Source organism: Anabas testudineus, chromosome 3 (assembly GCF_900324465.2).
Source record: "Anabas testudineus chromosome 3, fAnaTes1.2, whole genome shotgun sequence".
Lineage (NCBI taxonomy): Eukaryota > Metazoa > Chordata > Actinopteri > Anabantiformes > Anabantidae > Anabas > Anabas testudineus.
In genome coordinates this window covers 27741839-27769730 of record NC_046612.1, presented here as the reverse complement: position 1 = coordinate 27769730, position 27892 = coordinate 27741839, and the positions used below count along the sequence as shown (strand labels likewise).

At 39.3% G+C, this 27892-nt stretch overlaps 1 protein-coding gene across 1 annotated transcript in view; it reads right to left on the bottom strand.

The window, feature by feature from the left end:
• Positions 1-9860: 9860 nt before the first annotated feature.
• Positions 9861-27892, bottom strand: part of ccdc102a (coiled-coil domain containing 102A) — a 60802-nt gene continuing 42770 nt past the window's right edge. Inside the window, exons 4-10 of the mRNA XM_026378576.1 lie at positions 27539-27789; positions 26702-26810; positions 22054-22170; positions 21525-21734; positions 17619-17789; positions 17041-17144; positions 9861-12976 (exon numbers count right to left, since the gene is read on the bottom strand). Of these exons, the coding sequence (XP_026234361.1) occupies positions 12844-12976; positions 17041-17144; positions 17619-17789; positions 21525-21734; positions 22054-22170; positions 26702-26810; positions 27539-27789 (1095 nt within the window). The 3' untranslated portion in view covers positions 9861-12843. The remainder of the gene's footprint in view (positions 12977-17040; positions 17145-17618; positions 17790-21524; positions 21735-22053; positions 22171-26701; positions 26811-27538; positions 27790-27892) is intronic.

The following is a 27892-nucleotide window of genomic DNA, read 5'->3' as shown; positions in this document are numbered from 1 at the left end:
TTTTAAAGGCAGAGACACAAACGCTAACTTTTAAGAAGTAGCACTGATGAAGGGCGACTGTTGTGTTACCTCTTGTAGGTGGCTGTGGCTCAATAGGTATATATATATAAATATATATATATATATATACGCCAGATGTAGTGATGTGTGTTCTTTCCAAATACGGTAGTTTAATATATATATATATATATGTATGTGTGTATATGTGTATATATATATATACACATATACACACATACATATATATATATATATTGTGTTTGCTGGGAGGGAGGCCATGGAGTCTGAATGTCTCTGTTGGATCTATGACAACAGCCATGTTGGATGTGTTTGTGTTTGTCAGGGACATAACAGGAGCTCTTGTGAAGACAGAGTAAAATGGCAGAAAGACAATGGTATTTGTTGCTGCTGTTTTCTGTCTTGTCTGCCCATTAGACTGTTAGCATTGACACTCTCTGCTCTCTGTTCTGACAGCACAAACGGACAGTTATTTTATTGCCTGCTCTGCCGTCTTCAGTCTCTCTCATTGTCGGCTGAAATCCCAGCAGAGCATCACCTCCTCCCGTCAAGAAATAACAGGCTCAGATAATGGGATTCTTGTACCTCTGTGTACTGTCTGGAGTCATTATTCACCTGAAGCCACATTTCGAAAGATGATTTAGAATCATATCTGCTGGCACCATTGTAGTATAAATGAATAGATTATGTCTAAGCAGGTGGACCTTAAACTGAATGTGGAATAGTTCCAGCTCAACGTCAAATGCACATTTTTATATACAGACTTTGATGTTGCAAAGTTTTTTTGGCTTTTTTTCTATTTGATGAATGTGAATTAATCTTTTTTTTATCAAATATAAGTTAGTAAGTATACCAACATAACTTAGCCTCTGGCAGTAATACTGGAGGCACAAGAGCAGTTTACAACAACTGCAGATGTTTTTAGACACAAAAGCTGGACAATTCTACAGGCCCAAAAGAGGTATAGCTCATTTACGCCCTTTTCATGCACTGAAACCTTGAACTTCTCTTGACATCATCAGTAAAAATTGTATACTCGGCTGTTTTTGTTCTCACAAACAGCCGAGTCAGCTGGGTCCAACATTAAACACACATTACTGTGCTCCCTAGCACAAAGTGAGTGATGTTTGACAGCAGGTAACTGTTTAGAGTATTCACAGCAAACACCAGAACACCAGAAAGTATAGGAAATATTGAGCATGCTTTGTGGTGTTGTACTGTTGGATTATTATACATATAATCAAGCAACTGGTGCTGCTGTAAACAATACACTGTGATTTCAGCAGTTTATTTTTCACAGGTACCACTCATTAAAACCAAATGGACACTTTTCCCCAAGGAAAACATGTCTGACATGGACAAGTTCCTGTTTTGTGCTACACGTGTGGAAGAGTAGGTCCTGACACTGTCCAGAATTCATCTGTGAAAACAGCTTTTTGAACATATACAGTGGCAAGAAAAAGTATGTATACTCTGATCTAAGTCAAGAGTGTTGACGAATATAATGTGGCTAAAACAATAAAAATTCTGATCTTTCATGTCTTTATTGAGAACAACCATAAACCTCATAGTGCTAATTACTGGTTGACCCCCCTTGGCAGCAATAAACTCAACCAGGTGCTTCCTGTAATTTGAGCTCTGTCATAGTCTTTCTCTTAAAATGGTTCCATAGCATCTTTATTGGGTCGAGGTCTGGGCTCTAACTTGGCCACAACAAAAGGCGTTTTTTGTTTTCTGAAGTCATTTTGTAGTGGACTTGCTCTGTGTTTTGGGTCATTGAAAGTCATCTTCCCCTGAATCACTGCAAGCAGGCCCAGATCGTGTTTCCTCCACCATACTTTGCGACTGGGATGATGTTTTCACGATGATATGCAGTGAACTTTTTACGCCAGATGTAGTGATGTGTGTTCTTTCCAAATACGGTAGTTTAATCTTAGTTTTGCCAGTCCACAAAACAATTTTCCAGTACTGCTGTGGAGTGTTAATGTGCTCTTTGGCAAACTTCAGCCATTGAGCAATGTTCTTTTTAGCAGGTGCAGAAGGTATGGCCTCTGTGACTTTTGCTGTGTGTTCACGTACCACTTTCTAGCCCTTATGACTGTGACAAGATAAATGGTAAATGGTCTGCACTTATGTAGCTCTTTTCTACCTAGCTGGTACTCAAAGCGCTTTACACTGCATCTCATTCCCCCATTCACACACAGTCACACACAGATGGCAGAGCTGCTATGCAGTTGACCTGACTCACCGGGGGCAACTTGGGGTTCAGCATCTTGCCCAAGGACACTTTGGCATGTGACGTGGCAGCCGGGAATCAAACCACCAATCCTGTGATTGGCAGACAACTGCTCTACCTATTGAGCCACAGCCACCTACAAGTGGTAACACAACAGTCGCCCTTCATCAGTGCTACTTCTTAAAAGTTAGCGTTTGTGTCTCTGCCTTTAAAACCCTGATTCAATCACATTATTATCTTTTGCAAACAGATGTCTTCTAAGGTATATCTTGATATGACTTGATTATTATATTATTTATTATATTATCAAGTCCTACTACCAAATGCTTAAGCGTACTGCTAGTTCTGTGGACAAGATCTATTTGTGTTTTTCTGAAATTGTCATGTTACTTTTTGTAAGTCTACTCATGCATTCTAATATGGATGGCAGTGTTGCACCCGCGCCTGTGTGTGTCAGGATCATTTATTGACCTTGTTCACATGCAGTGGAGCTTAAATTAGTTTATTACAAAAGAAACAGACGCTAGTTTAGTGCAATAAAAATTTACAGAAAGACAGACGGAGCCTGTCATCACAGCTACAGTCGATGGAGGGAAATCAAACAGGCCACGATTCAATTATTTATCACAACACAATGAGTCCTTTTATGCAGTGACACATACATGCTCATAAAAACACACACATACAGTACATACATACAAAGTGATACTGTGGTAACCGTGGCATAATTACAGAGGTATCAATGTAATGTTCTGCCTTCCTACTGTCAGCCATTACTGGCCTAATGAGAAAGACAGTGAGAAAATTAACATAATGAACTAGGCTCCAGGCTTAGTGTATACACACATACACACTCGTCTGGAAATCAAAGAGCAAAAACTACCACATCCAGCACCCACCCCAAACAGCATACACACCCACAGTGTGTGTCATTCTTATCCAACAGTTTTCAGAAATATCTTCTCTACTGTACTCACGGGATCCAGCTCAACATTAACACACACGCACACGCCGTCATCCACGGCATACAGCTCGAGTGTGTGGGCACATTATGCATTTGCTGTTATCCCAAGGCCACCGTGGGATACTTGTACAAGTTTGTATGTCCAAACTGTCAATATACAACTATTGGTTTTATGCAAAGTAAGCACACACAGTGCAAAAAACAGTGTTTATGATTTCAGTCACTCTGACTCCAGCCTACACAGGGGTAAAACATTCATTATATGTCTTGGCTTCTCTCTCAGACACACACACACACACACACACACACACACACACACACACACACACACACACACACACACACACACACACACACACACACACACACACACACAGAGTAATGAAAATTATCTCGGAGGGAGATGTGAGCTGCTCCCTCATGCTGTGTGTGGGGAGTCAGGCTGAGGTTCAATCTCATTATTGTGTCGACTCCATGCAGTACACCACAGTCTGCGCTGCCAAACGCACCACAAGTGTGTGTGTGTGTGTGTGTGTGTGTGTATGTGAGTTTAATGCTCTGTCTCATTCCAACTCCTTCGTCTCAGATTTTCTAACACTCTGGCTTTCTTACCCTCTCATGCAACAGTAATTATTCTTCCTATTATTTCTCCATAGAGGGTATCTGTGCTCATTTTAAAAAGTTAAAAACATTTCTCCTAACAGTTCCCAAACCAGCATTATTATTTTATATGTTAACACTGAATCTCCCAAAACTGTGGCTCACTGTAGGATCAAGAACATGAACATTTCTGCATAAATAGGTCATAAAATGTGATCTGATCTCTTCCAAAGTCCAAATATCAATAAAAACAATGTTTCTAAGATGAAACACAAACAATCATGATGTTTCATGTCTTTGTTGAAAACACCTAATAAACACCAACTGGAGTCCAACCAATGAAATGAGGATGATGAGAGCTTCCTTGACTTGAAAACACACACACACACTGAGGTAAGATGGAGCCTGATTATAAAGTGATTTATAAGTGAGTAGAAGAATTTTAAATTCAATTCTGTATTTTACAGGGAGCCAATGGAGAGAAGCTAACGTAGGAGAAATAGGATCTCTCTTGCTAATTCCACTCAGAACTCTGGCTGCAGCATTTTGGATTAACTGGAGGTCTTACAAATAAATCTAGAGCCGCTGTACATGTGAAACCATCCCTGCAAAAAAATAAAAATAAAAAAAACAAAGAACACAATAAATAATATCATACTAGAAGAAATATAAAAAATGACTTAAGTTTTGATTTACATCAAATCTGGTTACCTGAAATTCTTAATGCAGTCTTGTTTAGGATGCTGGATACTATGACCGTGCTAAATTTGATGTACTTCTGCTGCACAATTTGCCCCTAGGTCTGACGTCCAGTAAAATCTGTTCCTTTAAAGCTTACCTGATATTCCATAATAGCACATTAATACTTACATTTTCTAACATTAGCAAAGTTGTGTTTTTGATGTTAAGAATGTTTATTTATATTTTAAGTTATCATTGTATTTAATTAATAATTGGTAATTGTGAAGCTTTGGAGATCTGACTATTAACCTAAATATGGAACATTCAAAAGTCGTTAAAGTTATAACAATTTTGGTATTTCAAGAATTTCACTGAGTAATTGTTTAGGTTTTTCTCAAAACTAAACTATGAAGTAAAAATACTTATAATAAAATGCGTGTAAAAAGTAAAAGTAGTGTTATCCTTTACTCTAATCAAGACTAAACTTTAGCTCAAATCTAAAGAATGATTTATGTTTTCAAAGGGAAAACATTTACTGCTGTTCAAACATGAGGACATTGTTGGAATTTTAGTTTTGTAATTTATGCAGGACCTTGATTTTCCCCAAAAGTGTGCTTTTAAAGTACTTCAATTTTGGCATGGTCATAGTAGCCATAACACCAAACAAGACTGCATTTAGAATATCAGGTAACCTTGAAAGAAATTGTAGTGCAAGGTGGAAAAAGTATGTGAACCCCTAGACAGGAGTGAGCCAACCTTGAGTCCAATCAACTCACACCAGTTTTGGGTTTACTGTTGTAGCACTGTTGCTACTCTCCCTAGGCATGGTCGTCCTGTATAGATGACTGCAAGAGCACAGCGCAGAATGATGACTGAGGTAAAGAAGCATCCTAGAGTGTCAGCTAAAGACTTACAGAAATCTCTGGCACATGCTAACATTTTTGTTGACACATCTACAATAAGGAAAACATCAAACAAGAATGGAGTACATGGTAGGACACCATGGTGGAAGCCATTGCTGTCCAAAAAAAATATTGCAGCACGTTTGAAGTTTGCAAAAGAGCACCTGGATGTTCCACAGCACTACTGGCAAAATATTCTGTGGACAGATGAAACAAAAATTGAGTTGTTTGGAAAAGACACACAACACTATGTGAGGAGAAAAAAAGGCACAGCACACCAACAACAAAACCTCATCCCCACTGTAAAACATGGCAGAGGGAGCATCATGGTTTGGGGCTGCTTTGCTGCCTCAGGGCCTGGACGGATTGTTGTCATTGATGGAAAAATGAATTCCAGAGTTTATCAAGACATTTTGCAGGAAAACGTAAGACCATCTGTCCGCCAACTGAAGCTCCACAGAGGATGGGTGATGCAACAGGACAATGATCCAAAGCATACAAGTAATTCAACAAAAGAATAGCTTCAACAGAACAAAATACACCTCCGGCCCAGTCAGAGTCCTGACCTCAAGCCAATTGAAATGCTGTGGCATGACCTTAAGGGAGCCATGCACACCAGACATCCCAAGATTATTGCTACACTGAAACAGCTTTGTGAAGAGGAGTGGTCCAGATCGTTGTGCAGGTCTGATCTGCAACTACAGGAAACGTTTGGTTGAGGTTATTGCTGCCAAAGACGGGTCAACCAGTTATTAAGTCCAAAGGTTTACATACTTTTTCCACCCTGCACTGTGAATGTTTACATGTTATGTTCAATAAAAACATGAACACATATATTTTTTGTGTACTATTATTTTCAGCAGACTGTGTTTTTGCATTGTTGTGAGTTAGATGAAGATCAGAGCACATTTTATGACCAATTCATGCAGAAAACCGAGAAAACCCAACCCCTCACATACTTTTCCTTGCCACTGTACATGTTATGTTCAGTAAAAACATGAAAACACATGTCGTGGAAATTTCTCACAAGAATAAAAAAAAAACTAAGACAACAGTGTGGGGATTAATTTCAGGTTTACTACATGCAGCATGGAGAGAAGACATCACCAGTGTTCTCTGACTCTGTTTTGTACAGTTCTACTTTTATAGGCACAAAGAAAACAACCCCCACACAAATACAAATACCAAATGTCTTCTCACATGTCCTGAAGACCTGGTGTCTCATGTCACTGATCATCCCTTACATTCTTAAGGGTCGTAAATACACAGATGGTGTTTTGAGTATACCTGATCAAAAGGGTGTCCTTTCTGTGACTTTTCATTCCCTGGGCTAGTTTGTTTATTGCCTCTTGACCTAACAAAACATTTTCTCTACATTCCCCCCTTTTGACACGAAGTGTCAACCAAATACAACAAAGACAACAAAATAAGAAAATGAAATTCATACAGAAGTAATTCATTCCAATAATGAATGCCAATTAGCGGGCGGACCCTGGGTTGCTAGAATGTTAAAATTTGGTCCATATAGTTTGGGTTTTTTTCCACTGGATGTAAGAATACCAACTGTTGGCCTGGATGGAGCTTTTAGATAATACTTCGGCTGCATCAAATCCCCATGGTTTCCAATCAGTGTTATCAAATAGTTGTCTTTTCTGTCTTAATAGACTTGTCCTTTGTGACACTGTGAAATCTTCCTCTTCTAAGAACTCCTGGCCCTGCGTAGCTGACATGGTATTGTCACGTCTTCCTTCTGATTTCCTGGTCTCATCCCTTGTTGTGACAATGGATGCAGATGTATAGTAGTTACTGTTCTGTCCTTGATGATTTTCTTCTCTCCTTCCTATAATAACCCCCGTTATTATCATTCCAATGATGAAGGCCACTAGACACGTCCAGCGTTGTCTTCCTTCTGTCCTGAGCCATCGTTGTATGCGGAGGCATCAAGTGGAAAAGGTTTACAGTGGGATGCATGAATCCACGTATCCTTTTCTCCTACCCGGATTGTGGTGGTGAGCAACACCTGGTACGGTCCTGTCCACCCGGGCTGCTGCCAGTGCTGTCTCCATAGGTCCTGTACCACAATCCAGTCACCAGGCAGGATGTAGTGGAGTTGGCCCACTGCAGGCTCAAGAAGGGCAGCTTTTCCCTGGAGAAAATGCTCTTCGTATGGTTAAGTGCACAACAGTATTACACCTCTTCATCAATGCCTGGAAAAGTCAACTTGTTTGGGAAAAGGGTGTATTAGTCTGTGGCATAGGCAGACCAGTAAATATTTCATATGGAGAGAGTCCTATTGTTTTAGGTGGGTGAACCCTCATCAAATTTGGGTGTTAGATGAACATTTGCTTGAAGAGTTAGTGAGTGAACGTCATGCAGTACAAGCATTGTGAGAGGACACATGTTAGTTGTATCTAGAACAGCTTCCACAGCAGCTGCTACTGCTCTCAACATGCAACATGCAATAGTACCCTACAGGTCTTTGTTTGTCATCCTGAGATTGTGTAAGAACAGCTGACATGAAGCCATCACGTTCTGACACAAAAAGATTAAATGGTTTAAACTTGTTTGGAAGTCTGGTGTGCTTGCAAGACCTTGTTTCAAGTCATTAGATATTGTCTCTGTGTCTTTAGTCCAAGTCAGATTGTGAGTCATGGCCATATGTTTTGCCCCATGTGTGATGTCATACAGGGGTTGGGAGATCTCTGCAAAATTTTCAATCCATGGATGGCAATAGCCTACTAGGCCAAATTTTTTATTTTTATTCTTTCACAATTTTAGCACATCCAAAATTGCCTGGATGCATTAAAAACCCAAATTAAAACCCTCCAGTTTATTATTTGGCAAAGATAGCGCACAGATTGCGAGACAAGTTGTAATTTGTCTTTAGCAACCTTGTGGCCGTTTTCTGCCAGAAAACTAAGTAGACACTGTGTTGGTTTGACATGCATGCTTTGTTTTTGACCAGATTAATCTTATGGTCATCCACATAAGTAATTCATTTACTATTACATGGGCTCCCAATGGGAGAGATTTTCAACCACTGCTAATGCAAACATTTCGGGGCTGAATGAAAATCCCTGAGCCATAGGTGTCCATGTATATCGGTTAACATTGAAAGTAAAAGCAAACCAGAATTGTGAATCAAGATAACAGGAATACTAAAATATGCATTTGCCATATCAATGAAATAAAAACCAACAAGCAGTCCCTGGGACTTGACACATTATTGGAGCCGAATGTTGAACTGCTTCATTTATAGCTCTAAGAATTTGGACTGGCCTCCATGACCCATTCAGTTTTTTCACAGGCAGGATGGGGGTAGTGTATGGTGACTGAGGACGTTCCACTATCTCACCTTTCTCTATTAGTGATTGAATGGTAGAAATATCTGCACCTGAATCTCTCTTGTATGTTGAGAACTAATGTTGGTGGGGTTTTGTAATTTGATGATGCAGTCCCGCTGTTTCGTAGAGGTCTACGTCCATGACTCTTTCCAATATCCATCTTCCTTCTGCTGGATATTGTGAATCTCAGGCCAGCAGACTCTGAAAAGGAAAGCAACCTTCACAGCATCACACTGGTGACACTCCTTCAGCCAATAATCAAATGAAGCTGCTAGCAGAAACAAGGTTTTAGTGGAAGAAGCAGATAGAAGTTTAGTGTCTTTCTTAAACAGTCAGTTGATGAAACCGGAGTTTTTAAAAACAGAAGAAAGGTCAGGGTACCTCTTTCCCTGTTCCTCCTCTCCTGAGTCCTCCTGCGCTGCGGCACTTGCAAAGGCTCCAGCCTGACTTGATGGAGGAGGGGCAACAGGTATGGTGACAGCATATGGTGGGGGCAGGACTCTATCTCTTTCCCTACGTTTCTGTTTTCCCTTCTTTTTCTCTTTCTCTTCTTTTTCTGTATGTAGTGAAAACAAAACATTTTCACTACACACATCACATTAGAATCAAACCATTTCAGGTGTTCTTATTTTGAAAAGACATTTCAGTCATTCAGAGAATAACATTATTTTGAAATTAGCAGGATGATAAACAGGTGCTTGAGTCTTATTTCAGTCGTTGTATAATAAAACTAAATATTTAGCGTTAAAAAGAACTAGTGTTATAGTGGAAGTGAAGTGTAATAGTGGTTGTGTAATGGTTGAGAACCTTAACATGCCATTTTGGCAGGTCTCTAACCTCAACTGGGTCTACATGGTTAAAAATAAATGAAATACAATAAAATGGAGCTGTTATAAAACTGTGAAAAAAATGCACAGCAGTATTCCTTCACAGGGAGCCGATCACCCATCTCCCCACTGCACAGCCACCTCACGCCACCCCTTCAATCCCCTTTTTCTAGACCCACCACTGCCCTAGAAGAATAACTTTGACATAATGAGGCACTGCTGTTTGTGGAGAGATAAGTATTGAGAAACATCATGAATACATACAGTATGAAGAGAAGAAACCCCCCAAAAAACACAGCGACTTGTTTATTTATATGTACAGTTGACATTTATAGAGCTAATACAAAACCACTGCAGTACAGATCATTTATAAAAACGAAACCATAACAATGACATAAATAGTTCAGAATTCTGATCAGTAAAAATGTCTTGGTCCCCTTCCAGCGTCAGATTTGAGGCCGAGGCAGAGAGTGGTGGTGGTGGTGGTTTAATGCATGTTTTACTGCTTCTATCCACTGGTGGACTGGAACTCTTTCACAAACAGGAGATTTAGCCCAGCTACGTTTATATAAATAAATTAACTCTTCAGTCAAGCACCCTGTGTATCCAAACCCTTCCCCCCTTTAATGCTGATTATACTGAGTGTCTTAAGGGAGCCTACAGGAATTTTACTGGCCTGGCCTTCAGTGAGTCTTTCCTATGGTGGTCTAAATGCTGCTTTGGAGGCTTGTCCATGCCGACTGAATCAAGCCCTTAGGGAATTACCAGACATACAGTCATGGCCAAAAACATCAGCACCCTTGTAGTTCTATCAGAAAATGCAACACTTAAATTATTCAAATTACTAATGTTTTGGTATTCACACTGTAACAACAACAACAACAACAACAATAAAATAGATAAGGAAAGTCAAACTTGATCAAGATTCACACAAATGTGACAGAAAATTGACTGGACATTACTGGTGCCTTGTATAAATTCTAAGAAATAATTGCTTTTCAAGAATGTGATGCTCCTGGAATTTGTATTTAGACCTGTGACAAGTAACAGGTGTGGGCAATATAGTACTCACACTCGCAACCAGGTAAAATGGAAAGAAGTTGACTCATCCTTTGTGTTCTGAGCATGGTGGAAAAAAAGAAGTGTAAAGAGTTCTGTTGATTTGAGAGAAAACATTGTAGAAAAACGTGCACTGGAGATACTAATGATATACTAAAGGTGCCAATAATTTTGTCCAGTTCATTATTTGGGTTCTGTATGGTTTTGTATAAGATGTGAGTCTTCTGTTGTTTTGTGTTGTTGCAATGCAACAAAAAAATACTAAAATATTTGAAACTGCAACTATTTTCTGAGAGAAGTGTTGCATTTTCTGACAGATTTGCAAGGGTGCTGATATTTTTGGCTATGACTGTTAATATTGGGATTTATGGTGTTTTTCCCCAAAAAATGAGAACGACAATATTGCAAAATACTCATCAGCATCAAAGACTGCATGTTAGCTGTCTGAAATACTGTACTGCTGGATTCTGTCGAGAAACTTCCATTTGGACAGTACAGGATTACGAGTCTAGCTAAAATGGCTACACAGATTGATAACTAGCTCAGACCTTAGCTAAACCTAAGGGGATAATGTTCAGCTTTAAATCTCCTCCCTTTAAAGCACAACACGGTTCAGTTCGAGCCTCTGGATATGCACTTTTCAGAAGAGTTCTGAAAGAAGCTCTAGTCCTGCTGGAAACACACAACGTGATATGATCACAGACTTCATACCAACTTTTTTTTTTTTTTTTTTTTTTTTAATACCGCTTTTTGACCCTCTAACACTGCAGAATGTGATGGAATTATAGTTTTTATGTTCCTTCATTTCCCTGATCTTTAATGTTCATAATCATCCTGTAGGGTTAGAGAGACCAGTGTAGAAACTTTATGATACTACCGATGCCTGGCTCTGCAGACAGTTTTGTGAAACTGAAACTTTTTTGAACAAACCTGTTAATATGTGCTTCCACTAAAGCTACATTTGTCAGAATAGCTTCTAGTGGTGATTTGGTGACAGTCTGTGTTGGTTTATTAATAAGGTCAGGTTAGTTCTTTTACATGTTTAAAAAGACTGATCACATTTCGGAATACTAGGTGGATTTACTCTGGTGTTATCTGAAAAACAATGGCCATTACTCTAGTTTGGGCCGTGACACACCAAGCTGATTCAGGTTGTGACTATAACAGAAAACTTGGAGACAGTGAGAGGAAGCGTCTTCTCCACTTGAATTGTGGTTGTGGTTGTGGTTGTTGTGGTTGTGTGTTCTATCTAACTGGCTGTTTTAACAAGGCTAAAAGTTGTGTAGTGTGTCCCCAGCGTTGGTTGTGAAATATAACTCTGAACTAAGACTCTGACACTTCACCAAAAAAAAAAAAAAAAAAAAACTCTGACACTTCAGAAAATATAAATACTGGTTCAATGCAGCAGACCATTTCAGTAACATTAAATCCTCAAATCACAGACAGTCCCATGTGACCCCCTTGTCAATAAGCTCAGCTGCCATTTTCTCATGGCAGGCAGCTATGAGGAAAGTATTAATACTGGTGGCAGAGATGTGTTGTTGAGGCTTGTGTGAATACAGTAGCACAGGTCATAGGAGATGGCTGTAACGCTTGTGATACTATGAGGTAAGAATGAGGAGATTGTGAGGATGATGCATATCGGCCTCTTCTTGTGTGGTTTGGTGGAGAAATTCAAAAAGTCTATTACAGAAAGATCCTTTCATTCAAAAGAATACGGTCCATAAATCCTGTTAATGTCTGTCACACTTCTGCTGGCTCCGATCTCATTGGATGTCTAAATACGCAGGTCCCTCCAAGCATATGTCAGGTTCAGTGTGCATGTGAATGTGTTTGTCCTGTGTAAGGACATGGTAGATATGCGTATCATACTGCCCCTGGGTAATCAGCTTTTCCATGCAGAAACGCCAGAAGAACAATGATGTGGTTTCTCTACATTCGTCTCTTGATCTCCTTTGCTTTTACGTTAAATTTCATTTAGTGTATATTGATTATTGATCATTATCATGATCGGGTTAATAAACTGCATCTCAACATGGGAATGCACAGAGATACTAATGAAGTGATACTGATGTTTTGATCAGAGTCTGGATGACTTCCTGTTGCTGCTTCCTGTAACAGAATCATTTGCCTGGATCTGCTGTTTCCCAGCAACAATATTTATGTGACTGCTGATGTTTGTGTAAAAGCTGTATCACTGTATGTATGTGCGTCATGGAATTTGAAGCTGCAGTTCCTCGTCTTCTTCGTCCATATCACTGTTGGGACCATCTGGGTTTTCAGAACTGAACCGAGTCGATCGCATCTTTCCAAACAGACCAGGATTCTGTTGTTGACGCCTCAGTCTAAGAGATTGGGGAGACAGGAGATTTATAGTATATACATAATAACATAAAAATGTAATATGCTGAAAAGATTCAGTATGTTTCAAAATGTCATACTGTCTGTTAGTTAGTGCACATTAACAGCTTTAAGATAAATTAACTAAAATCTACAATTCATTTTTGTACCAAATACGTATGTCAACATGCCAACAGGTTGCTGTTTAGCAGGTATAATGTTCACCATAATCAGCATCTTCTGTGGGAGACTGCTGCACAGTCAAGAAGAAGACTTGGCTAGGAGCCTCCAACAACAGCCTATGCAGCCACCAAAAGGCTGCATTGTCCATGGACACTAAGATAGCTTGCTAGTTTGCAAATATTCCCTTTTGTTGTGATGGTAGTGTGGTGGCCTTGTGAGCTCAGCACGCTAAACCTTAAGACAACACATGCAAATGGACAAAACACAAGCAAATTAACTTCGCCAACTGAGCTCCTAGGGCCACTGTACGTCACCTGTAGCAGCTGGAGGTTGTATCTTATGAAATCTAGCTAGCTATTCTACTAATGCTAACATTATGTCTTTGTTTATTACTCAATATTTCCAGTGTGTTTCAAGTTTCCTCTTAATAATATAAACCTTGTCTGTCTGGACAGCTGTATTGGTTTGTTCATTTTTTACCAGTCTAGTACACAGAATAGTACACAATGATGAGTAAAAAAAAAACAAACAAACAAAACATACTGTTGGTATTTCCTGTTTGAATAGGCAGGCAAAGAAGAACAGCAATGATAAGTTGATGGATGAGTATTAAAGAGAGAGAGCAAAAGAAGCTGGAGGGAGTCAGAAAGAGAGAAGAGAGAAGAGAGAGAGAAAACATCAAACTCTCCCTACTGAGCTTAACTCTAGCTCTGAGGAGACTCCCTGCAGAGACAAAGTCCTGGATTAACATTAAATTAAGACATTTCTTTATGAGGCAGAGTTTGAAGCTGTCCACAGTCAAAACTTTACTTTGTTGTTATTCTGTTCAACTTAACTCTTCATTTTGTACTTTGTACAGCACAAACCTCTGCTGTAATGTGAGCAAAGGAACCCAGGATGTCATGTTATGTTATACAGGTTGAAAATCCCCCTGAGTAGACTTGTGATATATGGGCCAAAATAATCTGGAATGCTATGCTATTTCTTGACACTTCTACAAAAGCATTTCTATAAATTAAATTGCTACCTCCAGGCAGATAAATAACCATTAGACAGCTAGGTCACTAATCCCTTCACATAATTTCATAGCCACTTTGACCTTTAAACAACCAAATCTAATTAGTTCATACTTAAAAAACTCCCTCAAGGTTTCTGAGAGGGATAGATAACCTGAAAACCATAATACTTCCATAGCATAAAAGCTCTTGATATGCATGAAATGTGTATCCTACAGGAAGCTAGTGATGTGTCAAACTATCACATCATGCAGGGCCATTTTTAGGCATAGACAACACTGCATTAAACACCTGATACTAAGGGGCTGTAGCAGACTATACTATTGCCTGTGAAAGCCAGGTCATAGCCATCAGAAGCATTCAGAGACAGTGGTTATCATCATCTCCCATTCTTTACCTGCCACCTTACTGTGGGTCATTTATTTATTTTTATTGGCTTCTTTTACCCCATCTTGCCTCATTTCCCCTTTTCTCCCTCCCCATCATAACACAACACCTGCTCAGTCATTAAAAGCTTTTCTACTGAGCCTAGAAACATACATAAATGAAAGTCTTTCAGTCTACTGAGAGACAAGAAGACAAAAATGAGAGAAAGTCATGAGGGAGAATGAAGAGACAGGGATATCTGCAATCCACTTGATTCACACGGTGTTGTGGTCACTCTTACAATGATGAATGAGCAGAATCAATGCCAACGCTGCAACAGCAACAGTACCACCACGATGGCTCATCACATTTTCCACACCACAGACAGAAACATGAGCAACCGCTGACTCCAAGTTAGTGTACTTGTGTGTATTAGAGCACTTTGTGGTTGCCACACCTTGATGCATGGAAATTAGTATTAGTTATTATAAAAACTGTGCAAGTTAACATGTTAAAGGCTGGTATGGCTGTCATTTAGTACATACATTATGCAAAATCTACATTTTGGTCATTTTTGTACACACATATGACTCTAGTGCATGTATACACACACCAAATAAGTTAGAAGTGCACTGCATCCTTTTCTTTTCTTTTTTCTTTTTACATTTTCTTGTTTTGTGGAAAACAAGTCCTTGAATGATCCATTTAAAATTCATGCTTGAAATTTGAGTCTCCGGGACACAGTCCATTGTCAGGCTCCGTCCAAACACGGGCCAGTACAACCTCAGCCAAAAACTCGCAGCCCACCCTAGTTTTTCTTTGCTTTAGCAGACTCACTCTGAAAACAGCAAAACGGTAGCAGCAGACCAGTCCCCACTTGTTGGGTGTATGGGTGTATGTACACGTAAGTCCATCTGGAGGCAGACCACAGCTGGGATGCGAATCCCGGCCTTCCGCATGGTGTGTGTACTTCGGACGCAAATTCAAATAAAGCAGGTTCCAAAAAACTGAATGAAAAAAATTCAATCTAGAAAGAAGAAAAGCTTAAGCTACACGCTTTTCAAGAATACACACAGATTTGTGTCAGTCTCGGAAGCAGTTACCATGCTGACACGTCTGTCACTTCTCCACAGATTCGAGCAACGAGAGCTCTCTGTTACTATGGTAATCTGCAACTGGGAGCCTGGCGATTGGCTGCTGAGCACCAGTACAACAATGTGGAGAAAAATGGAGAGAATGCAGAGGGAGAGACAGAGAGCAAGAAGCTGAGAACTGTGCAAAGCTGATAGAGTGTGAGAGCTGAAGTGAGTGACAGGCAATGTGCACAAACACAAGTGTGCACATAAGTATGCATTCACAAAGACACACACAGACACACACACAGCTAATCTCTAAATAGTATAAAAGTAAATGCTGGGGTTCACGGTGAGCCTGGCAGCTACAAACTGCTTCACATCACACCCACCTGAACAATGTAAGTTTTAAATAAGCACCTTCATGGTTGTCTATGTGTGTTTGAGGGTATGTATGCAGTTGCTAACATGGTGCCAATCCTGCTTTCAGTACAATAATTACACTTTGGCATAAGACTTTTTGTAAGACACTGCAAAGTCCTTATGGAGTTTCATATCAAGACACAATTGTTCAATATTTTCTGGTGTTGCTTTCAGGAATCAACTGCATGTGAGCAGCCAAAAATAAATTCAATAGTATAGTATATTTGGAAAGCATCAATAATAGCAAATTTGTAGAAACATCTCAGCAATTATCAAGAGAGATATGAGGTTCTGGTGCTAAAGTTAATGTGCTGTTCAAAGGGATTTGCAACATTTAGAATCTGTTTTTTATTTTGTCATTATGGGGTATCGAAAGTAGATTCACAAGGTCAAAAATGAATTTAAACAACTGTATTATGAGGCTGCAACATAACAAACTTGAAAAAATCAGATCTCTGCTTGTCTTTATTGAGAACAACCATAAAACCCTGGAGTCAGGTGTTAGCATACGTTAAAATTAGTTTGGAGTTCTGGACTAGATAAGGTCTTAGTTATCTACCAAATACCAACCCAAGTTCTTAAATGCATGCATTCAAGTGTAAATGCATACCATATATGTTTTAATCACACTATTTACATTAGCTAGACCACATCTGGAGGTGATCATTCTCAGTCAGGTGTAAATGTAATCTGTACAAAATGAATACAAACACCTGTGGATGAGATGTCAGTATCCAGATAGTATATTCACATACAGATCTTAATCTAAGCACTTGTGATAACAAGTGTTGTTCTGCTTTATAGCAGAACACACAGTGGTGGTAAAATCGCACAAGTTCTGTAAAAATGTTAAAACTTAATGTAAATTGTGAAGAACAGTATCTAAAGAGTTAAAAAGTCATCCATCTGTGCTCCCAAAGAGAAGCTTACTGGCACATTGAGCTGAAATGTGTTCTGCTCTGTTCAGAAGCCTGCATTGGCAAGTGTGTGTGTGTGCGTGTGTCTTACCTTGACTGTAAATGTTCCAGTTGAACCTGCAGGTTCTCAGTCTGCTCCACCTGCTCATCCAGAGACCTCTGAAGCTTCCTAGTCTGATTATGAGACTCATCCAACTGGTGATAAAATGCATAAAATACACACAAACACAAACACACACACACACACACACACACACACACACACACACACACACACACACAGGTTGTTGGTGTGTGTTGCATTGCACTTTAGATCCAACAGCCTACTCTCCATATAGTAACCAACAACTAAACAATTTACAAGAAAAAGTAAGTCAGCTACATCCAATGCCTTGGTCTGCATAAATGTGTCATGAAATATGATCTGATCTGCACCAAAGTCTCAAATATCGCTAAAGAAACACAATATTTCTAACGTGATGAAAGAAAGTCATCATCTTTTATTGCAGTTTCAGATTAGTTCCTTTACTTTTTAAAGGAATATAGCCATTAATCGAACGGTAAGTAGATAAGTGTTTTTAATAACTGAATGACAGCATAAAAATTATGTACCACATAATGCAATCAGATATATCACATAGCACAGACAGATTTAAGTTATGTTCCTACCTCATCTTCGGCCTGTCCTAACTCTTTCTTCAGCTCCTCCACCCTCAATCGTAGCTTTTTGACTTCGGCCTCATGGCTCTCCACCCTCCGGTTGGCGTGGGCAAGCTCTGCTGTCTTCTCCTGGAACTGCTTCTTCAGCTTAGCATGAACGTGACGAAGGTCAGCTAGCTCCTGTGGACACACATCATTTGGTTGTATTCCAAACAGTTTCAAATAGGTTTTTTCATCCATATATCAGACTTTAAATTTAGGTAATTGAGGTTGTGGTCTTCTCCATAGGTTTGTATTGGTTTTAGCTAAATAAAATCAGCACTTGGAGCTAATGGCATTATCAATAATGCAGTGCATTGTCATTTGCTGCACTTTGATTTACTACGATGATTTAGATTCAGCCTCCTGCTCTGCCGTCTCACACCTAATAGCTCCCTTGACAGAGGGGGTTCCACGAAGCTTTGCTGAACTTATGATGGAGAGACATTAGCTATCTACAGGAATAATAAATGACAAGATCAGATCAAAGAATGAGAAATGTTCTTTATGCATATCTGTAATAAATTTCTAAACTCTAGCAATGAGGAGACTCCCTAAGACTAAGTCTTTGAAGATTTAATGTCAACACTTAGTAGTAAAGTCTCTGGCACATAACTGAATCCTTACAAGACAATAAATAAAACACCTACATGTCACAGAAATCTTAGAATAAACACAGAGTGGTGGAATAATGCAGAATGAAACTTTTAAAATAATCTGTCTCCTTCACAACGATAAAGAAATGAGAGTGATGTGGGCTGGACAGAAAGTTAATAAAGGTGAAGCATAAAAACTAAGAACTTTGACAAAGGGCACAAAAAAAAGAAAAAACTAAAACCAGGAAGAACAAGAATAAGGAAGACATTTCTGTGTGTGACACTCTGCTTTAGTGAGCTCTTTAGCAGCAAAAGGAAGAAGTTGAGCTGTGCATCAAAGAATAAGTCTGCTATTACTCTATGTCCCTCCTATTTTCAACAAATAAAAATACAATAAATAAATAAATAAACTAACAATGTGTCATCCCATCTCTCAATACATCCTGCTATTGGCTCCAAGCCTACTTTAAAAAAGGCAATATAAGTATAGTACTATCAGATTTGCTTTTGGGAAGTGCATGGCTCTGATATTTATTTATTTCTACGTTTTTTTAGACAGTTCTTCCACTCCCATTCTTGTCCTTGACCTCTCCATATTCTTTCACTTAGGTCACAATAGACATTTGTCAATTTAGTCTACAGAATCTGTTTTTTTTTCTTCTAAAATCTTGCGTTTAATATTTACATACTATTCTGTTTTACATGAATGAATACACATTTGTGATGCAGGTATCAGAAAAAGATGGAAGACAGACAGAGAGACAGAGACAGCAACACAGTCCTAGCTTCTGTCCCTGCCATGTTCTGTGTCAGACAAAAGGTCTCTCTTGTATGTCTCAAAGCAGACATGCAGGCCAGAAACCTCAATATTCCCAAGAGTTTTATCATTTTAAGACGATGTAATGGCTGTCTGAGAGACAAGAGGGAAGTGGGGAGGGGAAGAAGAATGGCAGGAGGGTGAGAAGCTGGGCGTCCCTGATGCTATTAAACAAGGCTGATTACTGAATGATGGAGGAACATAAATGTAATTTTCTAAACTGCGTATTTATGTATTTGTGCTCAATATGTGGCTACATGTTCACACACAAAAGCACAAGCCAGTGTGTGGTCTGTCCACGTGTTATGTCACACTGCCCGTTAAATGTTTCTCCTTGACTGGAGAGACCCAGAAGTCTGCCACTACATCTGTTCTACTAAAACAAACACATACATTCAAATAAACTTCCGGCTTATGCCCAGAAATTTGTTTACGCATTCATCACCATCACAAAAAAGTCCTTAGATATGGAGGGGGGTGGGGGACTGAATTAACTGATGTACAGAACTACAGCTCATTTACACTGCTGTGAAATTCCTGTGTGCATACCCACTCAAAGAATCTCTGCAATCCTCCCTTCCCCCTCTGTCATACTGAAGTTAATATTCATTTAGACAGTCAAGCTCTCTTGCTTGCATACAAATAAACACACATACCAAACAGTTTAATTGGCTTCCTAACCAGAACTGCCCCTTTGATTAAGTTGTGTTTTTTAAGTACAAAACTTAAAAAAAAACAAAAAAACAGATACACAGAAAGAGCTGTAAGAGTAACAGCATCTCAAAGAAAACAAATGTGTACAGATGGAGAATTCCTTTAAGTGCCCATCTGTTATTTTTGCCTTAAGCAGTAATACATAAGACACAGAGACACATAACACGGCACAGATGTTATGAGCTCACACATACACAAACAAACACTCTTTGATGCATTTTGTCTGTCACCAGCCAAAAAGATGAATAACAAATGAGACTCACACAATCGCTCTGTGGGTTTTTTCATTCAATTACATTAATTTCCTGGAAACTTACACCTGCCTCAATCATAACCACTACTTGCCTAAGCCTAACCCGGCCTTAAACCAAAATATCACTCTCAACCACGTCTGTTCCCCGCAAAGAAGGAAACGTTGTGGGGATCTGATCAGAGTAATACATGGTGTGCACACACACACCAACAGGATGAACACATAACATTTCTATTACTCCTCCAGGGTGTGTGTACATGTGTGTAACAGTGTGACAGTGAACATCAATCTCTGAAGTAGTTGTGATGCTCAAAGCCCTGGCTGCACTGAAGATGATTCTACTATCAATCAACATCTGTGTGTGTGTGTGCGTGTGTGAGTGTGTGCGTGTGTGAGTGTGTATTTAAGAGTTAGGGCTTGGTTTTGAGTGGTTTTCAAATTGTGTTAGGGTTAGGATCAGAGTAAATGGCTACAGAATGCTTTAAGTCAGTGAGGGTTCTTGCAGCTACACAAAGACAAGTGTGTGTTTGTGTGTGCACGCATCCAGTGCCTTAATCACTTGTGCCGTTTCTCAGTCTGTGTCTGGATCAATACCATGGTTTCAACAGTACACACAAAGCCCAATCAGTCTTTCTCTCTCTTTTTTCTCTTTTCTCAAACACACATACACAAACACGCACATACAGGTTGTCTTTCTATAGTTGTGAGGACACTCGCTGTGACCAACAGGCCGTGTTAGACAGACGAAGGTCCAGGCACAGACAACTTGTTGGTACCCTACATTTAAAGTAAGAAACAATTGATAACAAATTAAAAAGACAGATAATATGAATGGTAACCAAAGAGCCCAAAACAACTTCCAGAGATCAGCTCTATGTTCACAGACGCAGAAATAAAGTCTTCGAAGAAAGAAACACTGTACCTACTGTGAAACAGGGAGGAGGCTTGGTTATGTTATGTGGCTGCTTTGCTGCATCTGGCAGGGTACAATGAAATCTCAAGACTATCAAATGATTCTGGAGAAAAACGGGCTGCTCAGAGACAGAAATCTGGGTCTCAGTCGTAGGTTATGGGTCCTTCAACAGAATAATAACCCAAAACACACAGTTAAAAACCCCTAAGAATGGTTAAGAACAAATCATCTAAATCATATTTAGATCAGGACTGTTTTTTTTTTTATTCTTTTGTTGAACCACAACTCAAAAGCAATGTCTGATTTTTACACACACCAACAGGATGAACGCATCAATACCATGGTTTCAACAGTACACACAAAGCACATTAAATAAAAATTACTAGTTAATTTTTATTTAGATTATTTTTGTCAGTTCTGACTCTTTGTGGGTTTTCCTTTCTTTAATGGAAGGGTACCGTCTGTATATGTATGTATAGCTGTTTCAACAAAATGACTTTAAGGTATAATTTAGTTTTACTTACAATCTACAATATTTGTTTTGCTTTTTATAGGCTTTGGGATGTCTTTCAAAATGTCTTACCTTGTTTCTTTCAAAAAGTTCACTTTGGATGGCCTTGAGGTCAGTGTCAAGAGCTGAGGCGGCCTGCCGGCGTTTCTTGGCCAGCTGCTCCTCCAGGTCCTCAACCTGAGCCCTCAGCTTCTTGTTGTCCCTCTCTAGGGCCAGCTTCTCTGTTTCCAGACGCTCCCTGCGTCCCCACTCTGCAGCATTCTCCACCTGCAGCCGCTCCATCTGTCAGAAGTAGAAAAAGACATAATGGTAAATGAGTAAAAATCAGTAAAAAAAAACACACAACATAAAGTGTTTTAGGTGTTAGGCCTTAGGTTTTCATGCTGATGAAACCATTTAGTGACTCCTCATGTTTTATGGGTGTTGTAATACTGGAAGAACTAATACTTCGACACATACATAGAAACAAGTTTAGTTTGTGAGGAGTTTATATTTTCTCTCAACCTGTCCACACTCCTTTCATCACCCCACCCTCATGTTCTTTCTGGTTCCATGCAGCTCTCAACTACTGCTGTTATTCTCTGGTTTTCCATCTCCTCACCTCAGCTCGTAGTTCAGCCAGTTTCTTATCCATGCTGGTTCGGGCTCCAAGTTCATCCTCCAGGTCTTCTGATATGCGGCCAAGTTCATCTTGGTGCATTTCCTTCAGCAGGTTCAGCTACATGGTGTTAGGAAGAGAGGGAACAGGACAAATCATCAATAAATGTATATACAGTATGACAGCATATACAATATGTACATATTAAATCTGAATGATCATTACAACACTGAATATTTATATTAATCCAACATCTATAGCACATTGTTCATTTTGCAATGTCTGCTTTAAGTAAGGCAAAAAAACTGAACAGGTAACAACTGATGGTGACATTTTACTAGACCTTTTACATTACAAATAGTGGCAAGAACAAGTACGTAAACCCTTTGGTATGTTGTGGTTTTCTGCATTAATATGTCAGAAAATGTGATCTGATCTTGCATCGAAGTCAAGAGTATTAACAAATATAACGTGCCTAAAATAATAACACAAAAAATTCTTTAACGTCTTTATTGAAAACAACCATAAAACCCTCAGAGTGCTAGTGGAAAAACTATGTGAACCCCTATGTGAAGAGTCAGCTACAGTGCCTATAAAGTAGTAAAAAGTATTTTACCCCTTGGATGTTTCATGCTTTTATTGACATCAATCACGGTCAATAAAAGTTGGCAAAATGACTGACCTAATCCAACAGAGGTCCCGATATTTGGTGCTAGTAGCCCCACAATTAGTGAAATGGGGATTACCCGGATGCAGTGAATGTGTCTCAACTGATTGCAGTATAAAGACACTTGTGTCTTATTCAGTCGGCAAGACAACTACAGCTTGGGAGAATATTTGTTTTCCAGCAAGACAGTGACCCGAAGCATACAGTGAAAGCTACACAGAAATGGTTTCCCGACAGCTAGGTGAATGTTCTAGAGTGGCAGAGTCAAAGCCCAAACCTCAATCCAAAAGAGAATTTGTGAATGGACTTGAAAAGGGCGGTTCACACCCAATTCCCATCCCAAAAAAGGCATATAAGATGTGTAAGCTCAATTGAGACCTATCCACACAGACTCCATGCTGTGTTTGCAGCCAAAGGTGCATCTACTAAATACTGACCTGAAGGGGGTGAATATTAATGCAACCACTGACTTCACCTTACATATTTTTATTTAGTTGACACTACTTTGTAGAAGCCTGTTTTCACTTTGACAAAAAAATGTCAGAATAATGTCAAAGTCGCCAACTTTTATTGACCATGATTGATTTATGAGCGATGAAAGATCAGAATTTTCTTCTGTCTTTATTTTAGGCACATTATATTTGTTAACACTCGTGACTTAGATGGAGATGAGATCACATGTTAGTACAATTTAATGCAGAAAACCATTAAAATCCAAAAGGTTCCCATACTTTTTCTTGCCACTGTATGGAGCTGTGCTGATGTTTGCACATCTGAAGGTGCCAAATCCTACATAGCCTATAATCAGCCAACCAACCTGGATACCTTTTAAATTTAGTTGAACCGACTACACTGCTTACTTACAACAGTAACGTGACTAATTGGTAATGCTGTAATTGGTAATTCTTAAGAAAATAGTGTGGGTATCAGGCTACTGTGTAGCACCTGAAAGATGATTATCTTCTTCTTTTCTGATATTCCTCTATACGTTTAGTTTTCTTTCACACTTTTCATCGACTGAATATAACTCATCCTTTCTTGGCATTTTACCCATGTTATGTGTTTGTTTACTTTGGTCAAAAAAATTGCTTAAGGTGAGCATTTGACCCAAACATCTTGTGTGATCTTGAGGTATTTGGACTAACAAATGTGTACACATGGCTGACCCAATCTTCTTTTCCAGTCCTTTCATCCCTCCTTGTCTTATGTGATCATTATATCTCAGCCTGTGTATCATCCTCCCTTTCCCTCCTTTAATCTTCAGCACCCCACTAGGACTGTCTATGTAGCTCTCATTTCTTTGAACCCACCTCCTCTATTCTATCTCTTAGTGGGTGTTATCAAACTGAATTTGTCACTAAATGAGCCTGTGTTTGATTTGTCCTTCTCCTCCCCAGCCCTCTCCTCGCTGCAGGCCTGGACTGCCCCCGAGTGGTGTAACACTGCCAAAACATTAATGTGATTCAGTCCAAGGTGTGGCAGGACACCCAAGGAACTCAAGAGACTCCCTTCATACAGTTGGAGGTGACAAGTAAGTGCAAATATACTATACCTATTCCAGAACAACTGCACGGACTGTCAACAGTGAACCTGTTGCAGAGTTGGACCGAAGTGGCTGGATACCATAGTGGTAAGATCTTCACCCTTCGTGTTCAAATCCCAGCTGTGGCCTACCTATCTACCTCTTCTAGGGGTCCTTAGGCAAGACCTTCTTATGCTTACCCTGCCTTTGCCTTATACCTTGTAAGTTGCTTTGGATAAATGCGTCTGCCAAACTACTAAATGTAAATGTAACAGCTCAATCCTCAGCCAAAAGTCTTACAATCGCCACAATCTTAACTCTAAAACCTAAAATAATTTCAAACTTCAGCTTTTGATCCTGGGCATCTTTGGCAAGGGCATGTCTGTAATGCTCAATTCAGGTTTGTAAAAATTAACTACTGTGAATTTTGACTAGAGTTTATCATATATTAACCTGCCATCAGTCCAACACTGGATTCAATTACCCAACCTCGAAAACCAGAGGAGTGCTATACAAAAGGCACTGACACCAGGTCGGTATCTAATGACTTGCCTACCCGCTGCCAGACACAGCTACAGTTTTAGGTTTGGTTCAGATGTGTTTAACATCATTCCAGATCCGTCAGACCAGTAAAATCCGACCAAACCGGAATGAAAACATTAAAGGCTTCACTGCCTCTATCTGCAAAAGTGGCTCTAAACAAATGTGTTAAATAAAACAGAACCTGATCACAGTGGTGGAGGGGGTCCAGAATTTGTCTGTTGTTCAGGAGAATGTTTTATATTTCACTCTTTTGCTTTAACTGACACTTTCCCACATTTGAACTATACATAACAGGTAAAAATATGAATTACTTTTGTGTTAAGTGTGTGGTTTTTTTTTTGTAAACAAAACACAGTGAAATGAAATGCATACTGTATAAATAAATTCCATCTGTAAAGTCTGGGTCTTATTAGTAGAGAGACTTTTAGATATTCTCTGCAGCGTTTTCATTTTTAAGCAGAGGTTTTATTGTTTACCTGAAACTAAGAGTTGTTACTGGTATAAATGTCATAAAACATTCATATTTAATTAAATTGCAATTGCATTAATTTGCATGGCAAAGTTATAAAAGACAATGTTCAAAACATAACAGAGGCATGCAGTACTCAGCTGCCTCTGCTGAACTACTGTTGATTGAATATCTACTACAGTTCAGTTCTCTAATCACAGTTTGTGGTGTGTCTGTATTGTTCAGGTCATTTGTAGGTTAAAGCACATGCAAAAACAAAAACAAACAAAAAAAAAAACAGAAACCTTGTGCCAATAACCCCTGAAATTTAGTTGGCACAGAGGAAGTGTCCAGTGCAGCTGCCAGTCAGTCTTGTAAATGGCAAGCAGACACGACAAAGTTCACTTAAAGCGTGTGCCAGCATCATTTCATTCTACTATATGGGAGCATTACAGATTTAGTATTACATATGACAAGGAGGCGGAAATAGTGGTGCATGAAAAAATAAATAATGTTGTGTACTGTAGCTTTAACAAAATTTATTTTTGTCTAATTTTCAAACATTTCTTGTTAAATCTAAATTAAAACAATAGCTTTTCTAATTAATTAAGTTCAGTCTATTAATAGTGCCAAATCACATAGTGCAAACCAAAAATGTGACTTACATAACAATGACCATATTATAACCCATCAGCGTAGGCTGAGTTTGACAAATCCACAATTGCACAGAGCTGCATATCACCCCAATGCTGTAGTTATAAATTTTGGCCTGTCTAAATCTGCATGGATATGCTATGGGGAGAAAGAGTTGCTGTTTCGGACCCAACTCACTCCTCCTTGTGCTGTCAATGGGCACACGGAGGTGATGTCTACTTAACAAACCATCATAACATTTGGCGCACCCACAGCAAAATGTGAGAATTTCTCCATTCTCCACTCTGACCAATGCACTTTTGGACCATAGACATGCAGTAACGGACAAAAAAATTATTTTCTTCCAGTTAAGTGGTTGAGAGATAAAATGCACAACTGAGCTGAATGACTGTTTTTAAAAGGGGTATTGAGTAAGCAATACTATATGTGTGTGTTGTCTGTGGTTACCCTTATGCCCGATGGTTTGATTTAGTCTGACGCTGATTTACCTTGGTGTGTAAAAAAAGTGAATGGTGCATCCATTAAACAGGTTGTGTGTTCTCATGTGGCGACCTGGCTAGAGTGGAGAATGCATTCTGTGGAATGACTTGGAATATTTAATGGGTTTGTTCAAAAATACATGCAAAATTATAATTGTTTGTTTGTTATTATTGTCTATACTTGTGACTTAGATTGAGATCAGATCACAGCTTAAGGCCAGCTAATGCAGAAAATCAGGTCATTCCAAGGACTTCACATACTTGTCACCACTAAAGCATTAAAAGAAAATAGAAAGTGCTGCTAACAGAGTGGTACACTGAGCACACTGAAGTCTCACCTGTTTGAGGGCTTCCTGTTTGCTCTTGCTGAGCTCTTCATATTTAAGTTTCCACTGACTGAGTTCAGCCTCCAGTCTTTCAATGCTCTTGCTCAGAGCAAGCTTGTCTCTGGGGAAGACAAAAGGCACAACACACTGTCAACACTCATGCAATCATGCAGATGTAGTGCCTGAGTGGGTTTTTATTCAACTCAGCAAATATCTGTAAAGAGTATTTTTCCACATTTTACATTTTCACACTAAGGAAAAACAGTATAGTGGAAATCAGTAGTGAAATGTAAGTTAATGCTGTACTAGTACATTACACCACATGCTGTGTGGCATCTGTCTGGTAGAAATAATAACAGATTTCTGTATTTCAAATCCAGATAAAGGGATATAATGACTGTGATTGAAGCAGTTTGGCTTCAGTTATCATGTCATCACTTACTACAACAACTGTCTAACTGGCAAGTGTCACGTTTTTCCTAAGATGGATTGTTTTACTACTTTGCTAACAGTTTGTGCCTACACTATTCTTATACATATATGTTTTTCAGGTGTGGGACAATTTACATTCTAGGGCAGAGTCTGCCTGTGCCAGTAAAAAAAACATCAAGCCATTCATGTTCTAAATTTACACAGCAAAAACAAGACTGTTCAGTACAACAGCCTACAGCAGACCGACAGATAAAGACATAATATTAGCATCACATTACAATCGAACATCTCTTAATCAAAATTAGGTTGAAGTAAAGTTGGACAAACTGAATTCTGTTCCAAATGATACTGTTATCACGTACTTTAAATTCACACCCAATACAACCCAGAGACTTTTGTATGCCGTGTCTTTCTTACTCTCGCTCTTTCAGCAGGACTTTCTGGGACTCATCCAAGCGAAGCTGCAAGGCATTGAGTTTGCTGTAATCTTCCTCCACCGTGCTCGCGTCCTCCCACAGCTGCCTGCTGCGCTCCTGCCGGCTCGGACCTGTGGATGAGCGTGAGCCAGGCGGGTTAACATTGCTGCTGCCACCCCGACTGTCCCAGGGCTCCTGAGTGTCAGTGCCTGGTGCTTTGGAATGAAAGACAGCCTCCAGCACCTCCAAGTCCTGAAAGAGCAAAACAGAGAAAGGGGGGGAGGGGGGTTAATGAGACAAAAATGCTGAATTGTTCATACCATACACTTTTATAGTGTGTTATTGCAACCTAGAT